At 39.9% G+C, this 18,469-nt stretch overlaps 1 protein-coding gene across 1 annotated transcript in view; it reads left to right on the top strand.

The window, feature by feature from the left end:
* The window catches only part of PSMD1 (proteasome 26S subunit, non-ATPase 1), a 178,209-nt gene that overhangs the window by 9,302 nt on the left and 150,438 nt on the right, over positions 1-18,469 (top strand). The window contains exons 5-13 of the mRNA XM_060767308.2: positions 60-265; positions 2,962-3,105; positions 5,100-5,326; positions 6,573-6,636; positions 9,482-9,610; positions 12,031-12,119; positions 14,286-14,364; positions 15,292-15,465; positions 18,294-18,405. Of these exons, the coding sequence (XP_060623291.2) occupies positions 60-265; positions 2,962-3,105; positions 5,100-5,326; positions 6,573-6,636; positions 9,482-9,610; positions 12,031-12,119; positions 14,286-14,364; positions 15,292-15,465; positions 18,294-18,405 (1,224 nt within the window). The remainder of the gene's footprint in view (positions 1-59; positions 266-2,961; positions 3,106-5,099; positions 5,327-6,572; positions 6,637-9,481; positions 9,611-12,030; positions 12,120-14,285; positions 14,365-15,291; positions 15,466-18,293; positions 18,406-18,469) is intronic.

Raw genomic sequence — 18,469 nt, 5'->3', positions numbered from 1 at the left:
GTGATACTTTGTGCCTCTGAGGTTGCAGAAAGTCAGGTGCGTGTTTTTCCTCTCCTCAGCGAAGTGCATTGACCATTACACCAAGCAGTGTGTGGAAAATGCTGATCTGGCCGAGGGAGCAAAGAAGGCCGTCGATCCGCGGCTTGAAGGGATCGTGAACAAGATGTTCCAACGCTGTTTAGATGATCACAAGTACAAGCAAGCCATTGGGATCGCCTTGGAGACGCGCAGGCTGGATATCTTTGAGAAAACCATTTTGGAATCGGTATGTAAAAACACAGAATGTGATCTTGATACCCATGCAGAATATTTGTCAGATCGGAAACAGGATTTCTTTCGAGCGTGAAAAGGTATTGGGTTGCATATATCAAGAAATGTATATATGGTAAGACCCATGTATCTGTGGATGATACATTCCAGCCCAGACCTGAAACTGCAGATGTGACAGAATGCCACCAAATGACCCAACCTCTGACCCCAGCATGCCATAGACTTGCCCTGGAGGTGATGTCTCTTCAGGATGCATTGTTGAAGGCTTTCACGGTCAGAATCACTGGAGTGTTGTGTGGCTTCTGGGCTGTATGGCTGCGTTCTAGTAGCGTTTTCTCCTGATGTTTCACTTGCATTGGTGGCTGGCATTTTCAGATGTGTCTGTAGGAATTTTCTAGGTTTCACATTTACTGCAATTATTTTTAGCTTGTATGTCTTCACTGTGTGGGAAGGGATGCAGGATCCTTCAGCACAAAGCCCAACATAAAATAAAAAGCAGTAATAATAATTTCTTTTTTATTTGTCGTGTCAGGGCAACCAGTCAATTGTATTACATTTCTAACAGAACAAAACAAACAAACAGACAGAATACAAAATTTGCGAGTTTGGTAGTTGATTAAATGACCTTTGACCAGTAGCTGTAATAATAATAATAATAATAATAATAATAATACTTTATTTTTATACCACCCTCTCTCCCCAAGGGGACTTAGAGTGGTTTACACATAAGGAGCTGGGGGTGATGATGGCCGACAGGGAGCTCTGGTGTGGGCTGGTCCACAAGGTCATGAAGAGTCGGAAACGACTGAATGAATGAACAACAACAAAACACATAAGAAGACAGTCATTCAATGCCTAAGAAGGTACAAAACATATCAGAATACACGATAGAGCACTGTAATAAGAGTGAGTTTACCATGAAGGATTAAGCATTGAGACAAAAATATAACAGATTAGTCAGTAGGACATAATTAACTAAAACATAAATAAACATTACAACAAATACCCTCAAAAAAGTTTAAAAGACAGTTACATTAATAATGGCTGACACCGGTGTTCCTTTAAGATACAGCCAAGTGGAGTTGGCCAGTATTCCAAATGGGTAACATGTTTTAGTCCTCCTCCTCTCTGTATACTAAAGTGCATAAGTGCATTTTAAGACGTGTCTTAAAGGAGAGGTGGATAGGGGCCATTTTTATTTATTTAGGAAGGAATAAATGGGGAGATGGGGAGCGATCATGGAGAAGGCCCCCTCTCTCGTTCCCACCAACCGAGCTTGTGACGGGGTGGGACCGAGAGGAGGGCCTCCTCCGTTGACTGCACTGCCCAGGATGGTCTGAATGGGGAGATGTGATTAGACAAATAGCCTAGACCCAAACTGTTTAGGGCTTTATAGGTCTATTATTACTCTTGATAGAAAGTAATAAAATGCTCATTGTGGCAAAATTGGTGAATGGGTTTAAGAGATACTTTCTGGGTTGTTGTAGTTTTTTCGGGCTGTATGGCCATGGTCTAGAGGCATTCTCTCCTGACGTTTCACCTGCATCTATGGCAAGCATCCTCAGAGGTAGTGAGGTCTGTTGGAACTAGGAAAAAGGGTTTATATATCTGTGGAATGACCAGGGTGAGACAAAGGACTATTTTCTGCTGGAGCTAGGTGTGAATGTTTCAATTGACCACCTTGATTAGCATATAATGGCCTGACAGTGCCTGGAGCAAACTTTTGTTGAGAGGTGGTTAGATGTCCTTGTTTGTTTCCTCTCTGTTGTTGTGCTGTTCTAATTTTAGAGTTTTTTAATACTGGTAGCCAGATTTTGTTCAGCATTTTATTTCAGAACACAGAAATGCTGGACCACTCTCACAACCACCATGTCAGACTACACAGAGAAGCCATTGAAATACACAAGCATGTGGACAATTTCAACAGAAAGGAGGAAACCATGAAAACGAACAAAATCTGGCTACCAGTATTAAAAAACTCTAAAATTACAACAGAACAACAGAAGAGAGGAAACAAACAAGGACATCTAATCACCTCTCAACAAAAGTTTGCTCCAGGCACTGTCAGGCCATTATATGCTAATCAAGGTGGTCAGTTAAAAGATTGACACCTAGTTCCAGCAGACAAGAGTCCTTTGTCCCACCCTGGTCATTCCACAGATATATAAACCCATTTTCCTAGTTCCAACAGACCTCACTACCTCCGAGGATGCTTGCCATATATGAAGGTGAAACGTCAGGAGAGAATGCCTCTAGACCATGGCCCAAAAAAACTACAACAACCCAGTGATTCCAGCCATGTAAGCCTTCGACAATACGTACATTGATACTTTCCGGATTGCAGAACAAATAACTAAAGTGAAATTGGGAATATCTTGTCCCTTACAGACTAGTTATTGATGGTTTTGGGCAGAAATAATGCTAAATATGTGGCATCATTGCTAGTAATTAATACTCTTTGACTCTTTGTTACACCACTTTTCACAATGTCACCTACTTTACATGGAGAATAATGTATTCATTAAGTTATTTTGTTTGGTAATAGTATTTTTTCCAGAAGCCAGTTTGGTGAGTTATGCTTTCAATCAGTTTTCTTGTCTTCAGGAGACAGGAGATTTGACTATGAGACTATTAGTAAATAATTGAATATTGGACAAAAATAATTGGAAGCAATTTACTTTTATTTTGCAGAATGACGTTCCTGGAATGCTGGCCTACAGCTTGAAACTCTGCATGTCCTTGATGCAGAATAAGCAATTCCGCAACCAGGTGCTGAGAGTTCTGGTGAAAATCTACATGAACCTAGAAAAACCTGACTTCATCAATGTGTGCCAGGTATGACAGTTGGGGCTTTTAGTAGTGTAAATGTGCACCTATGGCTGCAGTCTTCATAGCAGTCAAACTCTGGGGCAGCGGAAGGGGGAAGTGGACTGGGAATAGTGTCAACCAGAAGATGAGACATCTTGGGTTTTTAAAATTTAAATATTTAAATATTTATTTATTTATAACGACATTTACATATTGCCTTTCAGCATCTCCTCTATAAGTTCCCTCAAAGTGATTTATAATAATAACACAAAATACAAGAAAGAATGAGAATTAACAAACAAAGTAACCCATTGAAAACCTGGCAAAATATATTTTTTCTTCACAGCAGAAAGTATTTGTGGGTGAGTGGGCTTATTAACAAAAGATCCTCCTCATAAATGTACAGCAGTATAACTTAGCAGGAGCAATGTGACCCAACATCAGTAGCCAAAAATGATAAAAAGAACAAAAACACACAGACCAATGTTATATCCTCCTTAGGAGGCTTTTCTTTATAGCAAAATAATATGGTTGCACTATTTACAAGAACAAGGTTTCCATAACACAAATAAAGTTGTCTATACTTCCTTCTTTGCTTCCACACTGGGCTGCTTTCTCATGCATATAAACAGCTTCATTCTCACTGAGCTTCAACTTACACAAGAGTTTTACACAGTAGCTTTTTACACACAGCAGCCTTCACACTGGAGCATTACACTAGAGGCCTTCAACCTGGCACTTATCTCACCGAAGCATTCTCACACCAAGCCTCTCACTCTGAGGCCTATCTCACACTGAGGTTTACCTCGCACTGAGGCCTCTCTCAGACTGAAGCCTCTTCATAGTGAAAGGCAACTAACACTGAGACTGTAGCAAAATTGCTACTCTATGTTAAATTTTTGGTGTATAGCTCTATGTTTACATATGGCAGATAGGGAAGAATAGGCACAGACAGGGTAGCAACAGCAGAGATAGGATTCATTTGCATATGGAAGCCGATTGGTCATATGCAGATTAGCGTAGGCCCAGGATTTGAAAAGGCTGCTAGGCCAAAATGACAGTTGGAGAGAGAGCAGAGCTGAACATTCCAAAGGGGCGGAGCCAAAGTTTAAAAATAGGCAGTTAGAGAGTAAAAAGAGCGAGTTAGGGATTCCTGTTTGTGAGAGGCAGGAACTTCTGTGAGAGAAAAGAGTTAGGAACTCCTGTTAGAAATAAGCAGTTATGAAGATGTGTTAAAGACTTCTGATATATAGAAGCAGTTAGTTAAATAGAGCTCAAGTTTTAGGAACATAAAGAAAGCCAGTGGTGCTTTAGTCAGAATATAATTTCAGTCAAGAGTGTATAAAGCAAGTAACATGTTTGTGAATGTGAAACATTGAAAGTCTATTTCAGAAAAGTAAACCAAGTATATTATACTGACTGTAAGCCTCAAGATTGCAACAAAACACAAAATGTAACCACAAGCGTTGGAGCCAGAAGTTATAAATAAACTGTGTTACTTTGTTATTCAGAAGTGTATCTCAGTGCCTGTACAAAGGTTAAACAGCAGACAGAAAGTCCCAGCTAATATAAAAGAAGAAACTGAATCATTATAAGAGCAAAGAGGTTTTCAATAAAGAAATAGTCTCTCCCTCGCTACAGAGGCCTACTAAGCTACAGGCACATATACTTGTATTGAACTGCAGCTTTTGCTGAGTCATTGTATCCATGTAACTCTTTCAGTGCTTGACTGAGTCACCTGGGGAGACAGAGCAGTATATAAATAAAGTTTTGTTGTTATTGCTGTTGACTCACATTTTTGTAATTAAAAATACCTGTACAATCCTATTGATAAGGGGACTTAGGTGCACATTCAGAACCAGAATTCTAGCCACTCTCTTTGCCAAGGCCTTTGGAGCCTGCTGCTTTCTGCCTGAAATACCCATTAGTTTTTATTTATTTATTTATTTACTTTGCTTATATACCGCTGTATCTCAAGCCCGAAGGCGACTCATTTTTTGTCTCTTTCTTCTTTCCTGCAGTGCCTCATCTTCTTGGATGACCCCCAGGCTGTCAGTGACATCTTGGAGAAGCTGGTGAAGGAGGACAACCTTCTCATGGCGTACCAGATCTGCTTTGACTTGTACGAAAGTGCCAGCCAGCAGTTCCTGTCTTCTGTGATTCAGAACCTACGCACTGTTGGCACCCCTATTGCCTCTGTGCCTGGTTCAACCAATACAGGGACCGTCCCTGGGTCAGAGAAAGAAAGGTAAGGCAGCCAGTTTGAGAGACACCCAGATAAATGAGTTATGGCTTGAAATATAAGCAGCCTAAAAAGCAGTGCTGCAATTTGGATTGCCTTGCACTGTGCAACTTAATTCTATTGATGCTTTGGGTGCGTTTGCAAACTTATACCAATTTAATTGTTATGATCTTGCCCTGTCCTAATAAGGTTCTTGGGACTTATAGTTTGGTGAAAGAGCCAAGAGCTTTATTCTCCAGAAAAGAAGAGGGATCTTAAAGTTCTGTGTCTATGGCAGGTTGATATATAGATGTAACCCTTCAGTTATTCATCTTCCAAATGCCAGCATAAGCAGCCTTGGTGCCTCAGCAGGATGTAGCGTATATACTCGAGTTTAAGCCGACTCGAATATAAGCCGAGGCACTTAATTTTACCACAAAAAAAATGAGAAAACAGATTGACTCGAATATAAGGCGAGGGTGGGAAATGCAGCAGCTACTGGTAAATTGCAAAATAAAAATAGATACCAATAAAATTACATTAATTGAAGAATCAGTAGGTTATATATTTTTTTAATATTTACAAAAATGGTAACTGTCTAATTGTCTAACTGTAAGACTGTCTAACTCTGATTAAATTATTATTTAGCTTCTTCAATGTAAATGTGCTTATGTATACTGTTGTATTGTGGATATGTTGTCTTTTGTTATTGCCTTTTGTAAATTGCCTTTTATATGTTGTACACCGCCGTGAGTCGCCCCAGGGCTGAGAACGGCGGTCAACAAATGCAGCAAATAAATAAATAAATGTATCCTTCCAATAATAATAAAGAGAGCAACATAACAAATGTAATAATAACAACAATATTAAAAAGAGTAAAATAATGAATGTAGCAATAACAACAATTATACAGTAAAATAATAAATGTATAATATAATAATGGAGTAACATGATAAATGTAATAATAATAAATAGAATAAAATAATAAATGAAAATAATAATACTAATGTATTTACAAACCCTTCTATAACAGAAAGGACTTGAGAGAGCAGTCACATTGCCAAAGACCCGGCTTTAATTGAACAGGAAAAAAAATTACCATACTTTTCCAATTTAGAAAAAGGGTTGTAGTTTGCAATAATAGTACAAAATATTGGAGAGTTGAAGTCCAAAACACCTGGAGGGCCGAAGTTTGCCCATTCCTGTTATAGGGTGACTTTTAGTCTTGTCACAAATGATGATAGAAGCTATAGGTGTTCTATTTATTTTCCAGTGATACTATGGAGACAGAAGAAAAAGCAAATAGTCCAGTTGCTGCAGCAAAGTCTGCCCAAACTGTAAGTACGCTTTCAACACCCCCCTCCCCACCCCTTTGTATGCACCAGTGGTTCTTAACCTGTGGGCCGTGGACACCAGTGGGCTGCAAGGACGAAAATCTAGTCCATGAGTCTCCTTCCTCTTTTTATTTTATTTTATTATTCCTTCCCTGTCACTGACGATTCATACGTTCTGTATATGAAACTAGAGCTGATGTCTACCCAATGCAATTTTCCAGGTCAGCACCCCAAACCAAATCTAAAGTTGACCAAAAACCGATTTGTAACTCTTTTGGTACTAATGTTGGAGAGTGGTCCCTGGTCAAAGCAGTCCTTGGTCAAGTGGTCTCTGGTCAAAAAAAGGTTGGGAATCACTGGTATACACTAGGCTTGGGCAATCCATGGTTCTAAATGGTTCTAAAGTACTTACAAAACTATAGTTCTGGTGGTGAAAATTTCAGAACTCTACCAACACTTTCAAAATTTAATTATTATTTCATTATTGGTGATTTTAATGACAGAACCAATTAGGAACTGCCGTTTATTATGAAATTTTGAGAGTTTTGTTAGAGTTCTGAAATTTTCACCACCAGAATTTTAGTTTTGTAAGTACTTTAGAACCATTTAGAACCATGGATTGCCCAAGCCTAGTATACACCATTGCATCTTACCTTGAGACTCATTTCAACCTTAGAGCATAGTGTTAGTGCCAGCCTGGGGCCTTTAGACAAAAAGTCCCATGATTCCCAGCTAGAAAGACCAATACGGCTAAGTTGTTGTAATAATTTTGAATGTATAGCTGTCAGAATATATGTGACAGGTCATTCTTAGATAACCGCCACATTCCATGGCTTGAAAAGTTACAAAGGGATAAAATGCTTTCCTTAAAAGAGTATGTATTTTCTTTCAAGGAAATACCAGCGCTGGCTTGTAAAGCTTGTGTAAAGATTTATTGCTGTTATACTGTTAAGCACATTAGTATGTTTTATAAGATTTGTGCCTCCAAGCAAGAAACAAGATAATGCCTTATTTAGCCATTAATTGCAATTATAAACATTTAAGTGGCTAAGGTTACACTTTGCAGCTGCTTTGAGGGCCATGAAGAGAAGTCATAGAGTAGAATAAGGTAAATAAAAAAGGGGAATCTGTATTGCAAGTATGACTGATCTGCTTTTTAAAAAGGTATTCTTGCTTTTATTCCTGGTCAGCTCAGCCTCACACGGGACTCAGATGATCTCTCATCTAAACTGTAATTCAATCTGGGTTTATGTAGTAGAGTCAGTAATGCTAATGCTTCAAGACCATCAACTGAGCTGAATATGCAGATCGGTTGTCCCAAAATTACAGAAAACTTGCTGGATTTGTTGTTTATATTATATGAAAATGTGTCATTTAGTTACTGCATATGTTAAGGAGGTCTAAATAATTGATATAGTTTTTTTTAAAAAAACCCAACAAAAGACCTATTTGTTCAGCAGTGGAACTCTCTGCTGGAGGTTCCTTCTTTGGAGGCTTTTAAGCAGAGGCTGGATGACCCTCTCTTGGGGTGCTTTGAATGCAATTTTCCTGCTTTTTGGAAGAAAGGGATTGGACTAGATGGCCCATGAGATCTTTTCCAACTTTAGGATTCTATGATTCTATTATTCAATTTGTTTCAGAATCAAAAAATGAGTAGTGAATTCTATTATCTCAGGGGACTGGCATTTGGACATTATTTGGGTGTATTCTTTGCTCTTCAGAGCTCAATTCCCTCTTGCTTTTGGTACTGGCCTGCCATTTATTTGTTTAATACTAACTGTACCCGCCACGCGTTATTCTGGCCAACCTTCCCTCTTTCTCTCCTTCGTTCCCTCCTTCCTTCACTCCCTCTTTCTTTCCTTCCTGTCTTTCCTTCTCTTCTTCGTTCCTTCTCTACCTCTTTCCTTCCTTCCTCCTTTTTCTTTCTCTTCTGCTATGTCTATTTTCTTCCTTCTCTCTTTCCTTCCGTCCCTCTTTCTCTACATCTTCCCCCCTTCCTTCGCTCCCTCTTTCCTTCCTTCTTTTCCTTTTTCCTTCCTTTCCCTCCTTCCTTCCTTCTCTAACTTTCCTTCCTTCCCCTTTTTTCTTTCCCTACCTCTTTCTCTCCTTCCTTCCTTCTCTCTTTGCTTCCATGCTTCCTTCTCCCTTTCCTTCTTTCTTTCCCTCCCTCCCCCCCCTCCCTCTTTCTTTCAGTCTGTCTGTCTGTCTGTCTGTCTTGCTTTTTTTTCTCCCCTTCCCTCCCTCTTTCTTCCTTTTTTTCTGTATTGTCATTTACCTTTTCATTTAGCTTTTGGGGGCTTTTTAAGTCCCTTCTGCTGTGTTTTTCAGTGTTTTTATGAGTGAAGGACAGACATTGGGTTGTTAGGTGTCTTATGTCCAAATTTGGTGCCAGTTCCCCCAGTGGTTTTTGCGTTCTGTTAATCCCACCAACAAACATTACATTTTTATTTATATAGATTATTTTTATTGGTTTGATAAAAACAATTTGTAGTACATTCATTAAATAATCAATTAATTAAACTTATGACAACATTGTTTAATATTAACAGGTATAATAGTTCTTAGTTTTCGTGGGAAATTCATTCCAAGATTTTTTTTCCATAAGGAGAAGTATGCTTTATTTTTATATTTTATTTGTTTTATTTATTTTTTTACTTTTTTATTTATTTACTGAATTTATATTCACCTTTCTTTCAAAATGATGTCCAAGACAGCTAAAAATCATTATACTATTACTTTTCTGTTCAAAATGCCTGAGTGGTGTATAAGGAAAATATTTTTGAGATACTATGTCTTTTTTCTAATCCATTACCTTTTTGTGCCTTTCTTTCCTTGTGTACGTCCATAGAGCCCTGAGTCGAAAGACCAGATCCCCAAAATGATAAAAATATTAAGTGGTGAAATGGCCATTGAATTACACCTGCAGTTCTTAATACGAAACAACAACACAGACCTCATGATTCTCAAAAACACAAAGGTAAGGCTTATTGCTTCTCTAGATCTTTCAATTTTTGTCTTTGTGTGTGTCAAGACTAAATCCCACATCTTGGTGTTATTTCAGTGCTTTATTTGAGAGGATTCTTCCTTTCTAGCTTTCTGCTTCTTTCTCTGATGAAAGCATACATAACAGTAGTTTACTTCCAAACCTGAGGATTCTCCATATCAAAGATTGCAAAGTTGTAATGGAAATTGCAAAGCAATCTACCCTAATTGTACATTTGAGGAAATACACTTAATCTTATAAATACAAATAATCTTAAAAAACTATGCTATTAACGTTGTGTTACAAGATCCTTTTCCATACTGAGATTCTAGACAAACATGGCTGTATCTTTGAAGACTTTCATTGCTGATGATACCTACTAAAAGGAGTAGATTACTCCTGGTTTGAGATATTATCTTATTTTTTACCTGTAAATCAGTTGCAATGTTCAGGTGTGTCAGTGGTTTCCCCCCAGTATAATTTTATACTTTTCCAAATTAGACATACAGGGTGCGGCAGCATAACTTCCTTTTTTAAAATGCGCGCCATTCAGTCGATTGAAGACGTAGCGGAGCGCTAGTGGTCTTGTTCGAGAGGCTGGAGTATAAAGTTTTGTCCTGACACAGTTCAGTCGCCATCATGCGTTGGAACAGTGAGGAGCATGCTTTTGCCGTTGAGTGGATGTTCTGTGATCGCAACCCAGCGCGCCTTTCGGAATCGCTTTAATTTAGCCCCATTGGCCCCTATCCCGGACTCGAAATCAATTGTGATGTGGGTCACTACATTCAGACAAACTGCAAGTGCGACAAGACGGAAAACAGGAGTCCCTTGGTCCATGAGATCACCTGAGAACATTGAGGCAGTGAGAGCGTCAATGTTGCGATCACCATGGTGTTCTGCGCGCAAACATGCGTCTGCCCTTGGACTTTCCGATTGTTCTGTGAGGAAAATTCTTCATGATGATCTTCATTTCCATCCTTGCAAGATGGTGATTGTACAGGAACTTTCTGAACGTGACTTCAATTCTCGGAGGAACGCGTGTGAGTGTTGCAACCCAGATCAGGAAACAAGACCATAAGATTAAGTCCACCACACTTGACTGTGGGAAAAAACAATCCTTTTTTATTGATGAAAAATGGTTACAAAATAGAAGAAAATGCAAAGTCAAAAAGCCACAGTAAAACTCAGCAGTCAGGAATGTCTCTGAACTAGATCAAAATTCCAAAGCAACACCATAAAAACCTGGAACCTGTTAGTATCTCACTAACCGTACTTGGAAACTAGAAGCCTCTGGGAATGCAGACCATGGGAAACGGGAACTCAGCCAAGGTGATGCCTCAGTCTAAACGATGCTTGATCTAACAAGACAGCCGGAAAGTCCAAGGGCAGACGCATGTTTGCGCGCAGAATGCCATGGTGATCGCAACACTGAAGCTCTCACTGCCTCAATGTTCTCAGGTGATCTCATGGGCCGAGGGACTCCTGTTCTTCATCTTGTCGCACTTGCAGTTTGTCTGAATGTAGTGACCCATGTCACAATTGATTTCCGGTCCGGGACAGGGGCCAATGGTGCTAAATTAAAGCAATTCCGAAAGGCACGCTGGGTTGTGATCACTGAACACCCACTCGAAAAGTAGGCCTCAACGGCAAAAGCTTTAAACTAAAGAAACTGTTTCGGGACACGCCTCCAGGCTTGGAAGCTTCCTTTTCCTTTAATCTACTTGACCTTCGCAGACTCTGTGATTCACTCTTTTTTTCCCAAATCTGCCTTCTTCTATCCTCATTTAAAAAGGCAGGTGTTAACTCCTCTGAAGAGTTATCACCGCTTGATTCTGAAGCATCCTCCTCAGGATGTTTAGTTTCACTTTCCCAGCCATTGCCCTCAGAATCAACAGTTTCCAAACCATCAGGGAAAACTACATGTTCAGTAGCCTGTTCAGTTGCATCAGGAAATAAAATCAAAAGAATTAGGGTCAGGTTCACATGGAGGCTGAGGGTCAGGTTCACACGGAGGCTGAACCCCAACAGTGAGGTTCTTCTCAAAGTCGTTCCTGAGGATGCTATTTTTTTTTTTAGTGATGAAGCCCATTGTCATTTGTGTGGATCCGTCAACAAACAAAACATGCGCTACTGGGCTGACAACAATCCTCGAGAATTGCATCCAAGGCCTTTGCATTCACCTAAAATCACAGTGTGGTGTGCAAGTTTAACCTGTATTAAGAACGTGAACTACATTGGCTTTTTTTGGGGCTCATGCAGATTTGTCTCCTACATTCTTCAGTTATCTTTCATCTGCCTTCCAAAACTATTAACATTTGTTCAAAACACATTTGTATCACTCCAAATGAGATTTTGCTCCTTGCATTTGTCCCCTCTCTCTTTTTAAAGCGACCCTTTGCATTTTGTTTGTCCAGGATGCAGTGCGAAATTCTGTTTGTCACACAGCGACCGTCATTGCTAACTCCTTCATGCATTGTGGAACAACCAGTGACCAGTTCCTTAGGTAAACATTTATTTTTATTGGGCACCATTTGAACTCTTAATAATTTTAATGGTTTGGATTGTTGTCTTCCTTGATATTGTTCAGGAAAAGTTTGAAGGAAGGAAAGAGGCAGAGAAGGAAGAAAGAGAAAGGGAAGTAAAAGTAAAAGGGGGAAGGAAAGAGGTAGAGAAGGAGGAAGGAGAGAAGGAAAGAAGAAAAGGGAAGGAGGGAAAGAAGGAGAGAAAGAGGGAGGGAAGGTTGGCCACAGCAATGCATGGCAGGTACAGCTAGTAAGTTTATATTTGTTAAAATTGTTCTTCATTTTAATTACTGTATTGCTTTAAAGTGTTTTTCCACTACAAATAAGATATGTGCAGTGTGCATAGGAATTTATTCATTTTTTAAAAATTATAATCCGGCCCTCCAACAGTTTGAGGGACTGTGACCTCGCCCTCTGTTTATAAAGTTTGAGGACCTCTGCTTTAAAGTATACAATGAAGACAATAATCAAGATTTCCCATACCTTGCTTCAGTCAATAATCAGAGTGAAGAGTATCCTCAGGAAATTAAGCAAATATGAATACTCGTAATGGCAGCCATGAAGGAAATAGATAAGACCCTGAAGCATAAAGATATATTACTGAATACTAAAGTTAAGATGGTCCATGCCATCGTATTGCCCTTTTCTGTGTATGGTTGTGAAAGCTGGCAAGTGAAAGAAGTTGATAGGAAGAAAACCAATTCATTTGAGATGAGGGGCTGGAGGAGACTTCTGTTGACTACTAAAAAGACAAATAGATGAGTCCTGGACCAAATTCAGCCCGAACTCTCCCTAGATGGCATCTTGAAGCTCTGGAGCCCTTGGTGGCACAATGGTTAACCCTTGTGCCAGCAGGATTGAAGACCGACAGGTCGCAGGTTCGAATCCGGGGAGAGCGTGGATGAGCTCCCTCTGTCAACTCCGGCTCCCCATGCAGGGACATGAGAGATGCTTCCCACAAGGATGATAAAACATCAAACATATGAGCATCCCCTGGGCATCATCCTTGCAGATGACCAATTCTCTCACACCAGAAGCAACTTGCAGTTTTTTCAAGTCGCTCCTGACACGGGGAGATATATATATATATATATAGAGAGAGAGAGAGAGAGAGAGAGAGAGAGGTTGTTCAGTCAGTCAGTCATTTCCGACTCTTCATGACCTCATAGACCAGCCTACGCCAGAGCTCCCTGTCGGCTATCACCACCCCCAGCTCTTTCAAGATCAATCCAGTCACTTCAAGGATCCCATCCATCCATCTTGCCCCTGGTCAGCCCCTCTTCCTTTTTCCTTCCATTTTCCCCAGCATCATTATCTTCTTTAAGTTTTCCTTTCTTCTCATGATGTGGCCAAAGTACTTCATCTTTGGCTCTACTATCCTTCCCTCCAATGAGCAGTCGGGCTTTATTTCCTGGAGGATGGACTGGTTGGATCTTCTCGCAGTCCAAGAAACTCTCAGAACTTTCCTCCATCTTAAAACCGCCATACTTTGGCCATATCATAAAAAGTAATGACTTGGGAAAAGCAAAAGGCAGTAGGAAGAAGAACGCAGGTGGTCTTTGGACCATAATAAAGATTGATTGATTGATTGATTGATTGATTGACATTCCTGTTGGATAGACTCAACCAGGGAAGCAGTGGCTCTGATTAGTCTGGATAGACTTGGAGGTCTCTTTTCCATAGGGTTGCCTTAAGTCAAAATTGACTTGAAGGCAGTTTAACAACAAATTGTTGATTCGTGCAAAGCAAATGGCTTGGAAACACATGGCCTGTGTGATTTTTGGTACCTTTCAGGCCAGTGTGCTCATCCTTTTCTCAGAATGCAAACATTCTTGGCTGCTAACGTTTAGTCCACCCCACTAAAGCAGATAGGGACAAAGACATAGAACAGGGAATCTTTGTCCTCATTGGCTACCAATATATCTGGTGTCAGAGGCTGGATTTGTGTTCCTAAACATGCTGTTGAACTGCAATTCCTAGCAGGCCCCACCATTGTTTCTGGTGAATAAGACTGCTGGGATTTGGAGTGCAACAATGCTTGAAGCACAACATGATTCTCACCTTGGATCTCCATATTCTGTTCTTGTGATATGAAGGTCTGAACATCTTAAGGGACTCTGTTTAATTCCCAGTGTTTCTTTTTGCAGAGATAATTTGGAATGGCTTGCCAGGGCTACCAATTGGGCAAAGTTTACTGCTACTGCCAGCCTCGGTGTCATACATAAGGTAACACCAGATGATTGCACATTTTGATTATACATGGCCTCAAAATGGAAATGGGAGTAATGCTTTCTCTTTGCTTGTCTGATTTTTTCAAAAGAGAGCAACACAAATGTGACTTTTTAGGCTCACTATAACTGCTGACCTCAACTGTAAATGTGTTTACACATGTCATTTCTTCCCTGAATGCCCTCTGTGGCTCTTTCCTTACCACTGGTGTCCAAAATGTGTAAATGTATCTAAAATCAAACTGGGTCCATTACAGCTTACTTGAGGACAAAAGCCTGCTTAAACATCCATGTTTTTAGATTGGATCGGAAGGATTGAAGGGTGGGGGCTAACTTAATATCTTTTGGAAGGGTATTACAGAGCTGGGAAGCCACCACAGAGAAGGCTCTCATTCCCACCAACCACACTTGAGATGGTAGTGGGACTGAGAGAAGAGCCTCCTCTGTTGATCTCAAAGCCCATGCCGGTTCATAGAAAGAGATGCAGTCTTGAAGATAGGTTATAGTAAAATAACAAGATACAGAAATATACTAGGAAACAGCAAAGCTTAAAGAGAGAAAAGACTGCAGGCAGTAAGGGAGCCATTCAAAAAAGTCTTCCTGAAGCATGATGTTTAATTGATATAATGCTACTGTTTTAATTGTTTTTAAATGTTTATGATGTTTTAAGCATTGAATTTTGCTATTGTGAACCGCTCTGAGTCGCCCGAGGGCTGAGAACCTCCTGCTTCTTGGCAGGGGTTGGACTGGATGGCCCATGAGGTCTCTTCCAACTCTTTGATTCTATGATTCTATGAGAAGAGCGGTAGACAAATATAGTAAATAAATAAATAAATAAATTTTACCAGCTTATTAAGTGGCATTAGAGAAGAATGGAGACTTGGGGATCTTTATCTGTTTTTTCCCCTCTCTCTTGAATTTACAGGGCCATGAGAAGGAAGCTCTGCAGTTAATGGCGACGTACTTGCCCAAAGATACATCCCCAGGGTCAGCCTATCAGGAAGGCGGTGGGCTTTATGCCCTGGGACTCATCCATGCCAACCACGGAGGGGACATCATAGACTACTTGCTGAACCAGCTGAAGAACGCCAGCAATGACGTATGTACTGTCCATACCAGGCATGGGCAAATGTGGGCCATCCAGGTGTTTTGGACTTCAACTCCCATAATTCCTAACAGCCTTCCAGCTGTTAGGAATTATGGGAGTTGAAGTCCAAAACACTGAAAGGAGCGATGTAAACTTCCCAAATAAATGCATTGTGCCAAGGAAAAGTAGATGTTGCTCTCCATTTCTCAGGAATTTTTCCCAGCATGATCTATTTGCATTATATTTAAAGGTGTTGCTGAAAGGCCTCATATGGGAACCTTCTAAAGTTGAGCAATTGGAAGGAAACTGTCACTCCTGCTGTTGAAATGTACATGCTCTTAGAACTCTTTTGTGCTGTTTCTCCTCATTTCCTTTTTTTACTAAGAAACCCTTCTATATTTCTATTATTTGTTGTTTATTCGTTCGGTTGCTTCTGACTCTTCATGTCCCTTATTGCTGTACTTCACATTTTTCATTCCTTTCTCCTTGGACATTACTTCTATCAATTTTGCAATTTCATTTTCTTCATTTTTCTTCTAAGAAAGTGTTTATTGTGGTATAATACTAATAATAGTAATAATAATAATAATAATTTGGTGGGCACTGACCAAATATATAATATAATTATATATTTATATTACACTAGCTGTCCCCTGCCACACATTGCTTTGGCCCAGTCTGGTGATTTGGAAAATACAGTAATGAGAAAGTGTTCCTAAAATATGTAATTTCTTTATGCTTGTGGGTAAATAGTATTTCTTGCTGTTTCTTTGTCAGTGTTGATGTAGAGATTGTCTGGTTTGCCTACTCTGGAACACGCAACATATAATTGTCCTTTTTTAGGGGTCCATTTCAAATCTGTGATACTATATCTGTCATATACATATATATATGTGTGTGAATTATATCTGTTTATCTATATCTATGGCTGGATGGCTCTTTGTCAGGAGGGCTTTGGGTATGTTTTCTTGCTCTGGTGAAGAGAGTTGGGCTGGATGGCCTTAAGGCAGCATTTCTCAACCTGGGGGTCGGGACTCTTGTGGAGGTCATACAAGGGTGTCAGAAAGGTCACCAAACCATCAGAAAACACAGTATTTTCTGTTGGTCATGGGGTTCTGTGTGGAAAGTTGGGTTCAATTCTATTGTTGGTGGGGTTCAGAATGCTATGGAGGTGAACTATAAATCCCAGCAACTACAACTCCCAAATGTCAATGTCTATTTCCCTCAAACTCCATCTGTGTTCATATTTGGGCATATTGAGTATTCATGCCAAGTTTGGCCCAGATCCATCATTGTTTGAGTCCACAGTGCTCTCTGGATGTAGGTGAACTATAACTCCAAAAACTCAAGGTCAATGCCCATCAAACCCTTCTAGTGCTTTCTGTTGGTCTTGGAAGTCCTGTGTGCCAAGTTTGGTTGAATTCCATCGCTAGTGGAGTTCAGAATGGTCTTTGATTGTAGGTGAACTATAAATCCCAGCAACTACAACTCCCAAATGACAAAATTGTAATTTTTGAGTGATGGTCACTCCTTGTGTTGTGAGATGTTTTGTTGCCAAATTTGGTGTGATTTCGTTCATTGGTTCTTTTGTTTTTAAGGTACTCATTATGCACAGAGCATTTTTATATATAGATGCAATATTACTAATAATATTACAATATAATGGTATAGTGCAATATAGTAATATTTAATACTGATATTGTGCTATGCTAGTAATATAATATATTGTATGTATATATATCTTGTAAGCTGCTCTGAGTCCCCTTCGGGGTGAGAAGGGCGGCATATAAATGTCGTTAATAATAATAATAATAATAATAATAATAATAATAATAATAATGTTTCCCCCTGTCCTGTTGTGTTTTGGTGAGACTTTCAAGGGAAAGCAGCCAATTTTTCCAAGCTATTATAGTTCATGCCAAACATAATCAGTCCTTGTATTTACAAACCCTCCTATAACAGAAAGGACTTGAGGGAGCAGTCACATTGGCAAAGACCCAGCTTTAATTGAACAGGAAAAATTACAATACTTTTCCAGGTCAGCTAGAAAAAGTCTTGCAGTTTGCAATAATAGTACGAAATATTGGAGCAAAGAGGGATTTTAGCAGGCTATCTGCCTGACTTCCAGAATCACAACAACAACAACAAAACTTTAATTATATACCATTCTATCTCCCCAAGGGGACTCTGAGCGGTTTCCAAGTAACATAATCAATACGTACAAAGAAAACAGCATAAACATAAAATTAACAAGACAATATAAGCATTAAAAACCACAGTAGCACATATATTTAAAATAATCCTGCCTGTTCAAGGCTGTTTAAAAGGCTGGGCCAGGCTAGTGTGATTTTAGAGGGCCTGGGAAATTAGGTAGAGTCTATGGTTCTACATTTCCAGGGCCTAATAGAAGAAAGTGACCTGGGTAATTGGTAGAAAAAAATACGGCCAATTTCAAAAGTATCTGGGGCAGAGCTAGAACTAGTCGTTCTCAGAGCTTTGTTTAAACCACCAGGTCTTCAGGCTCTTACGAAAGGAGGGGAGGGATGGGATCTGTCTTATTTCTCTAGGAAGGGCATTCCAGAGGTGAGGGACCACCACCGAGAAGGCCCTCTCTCTCATCCCCACCAACCGTGCTTGTGACGGTGGTGGGAGCGAAAGGAGGGTCTCCCCAGAAAATCTTAAAGTTTGCGCTGGTTCATAGAGGGAGATGCGATCACGAAGATAGGCAGAGCTCAAACCGTTTAGGGCTTTATCGGTCATAACCTGCACCTTAAACTTTCAGATTAGACCATGTGAGAAACAAAGTGCATCCACACTTACTTTATTTTTGCATTTGATAGATTGTGAGACACGGAGGGAGCTTGGGACTTGGCTTGGCTGCCATGGGGACGGCTCGCCAGGATGTGTACGATCTCCTGAAAACAAACTTGTACCAGGACGATGCGGTGACAGGTAAGCCACAGAAAAAAGTCTGTGTCTGGGAAATAACATTTCCTAATTAAGGTAAGGCCTGACA

Source organism: Anolis sagrei, chromosome 3, assembly GCF_037176765.1.
Source record: "Anolis sagrei isolate rAnoSag1 chromosome 3, rAnoSag1.mat, whole genome shotgun sequence".
In the NCBI taxonomy this organism is placed as follows: Eukaryota; Metazoa; Chordata; class Lepidosauria; order Squamata; family Dactyloidae; genus Anolis; species Anolis sagrei.
This window is presented reverse-complemented; position numbering and strand designations above follow the sequence as displayed.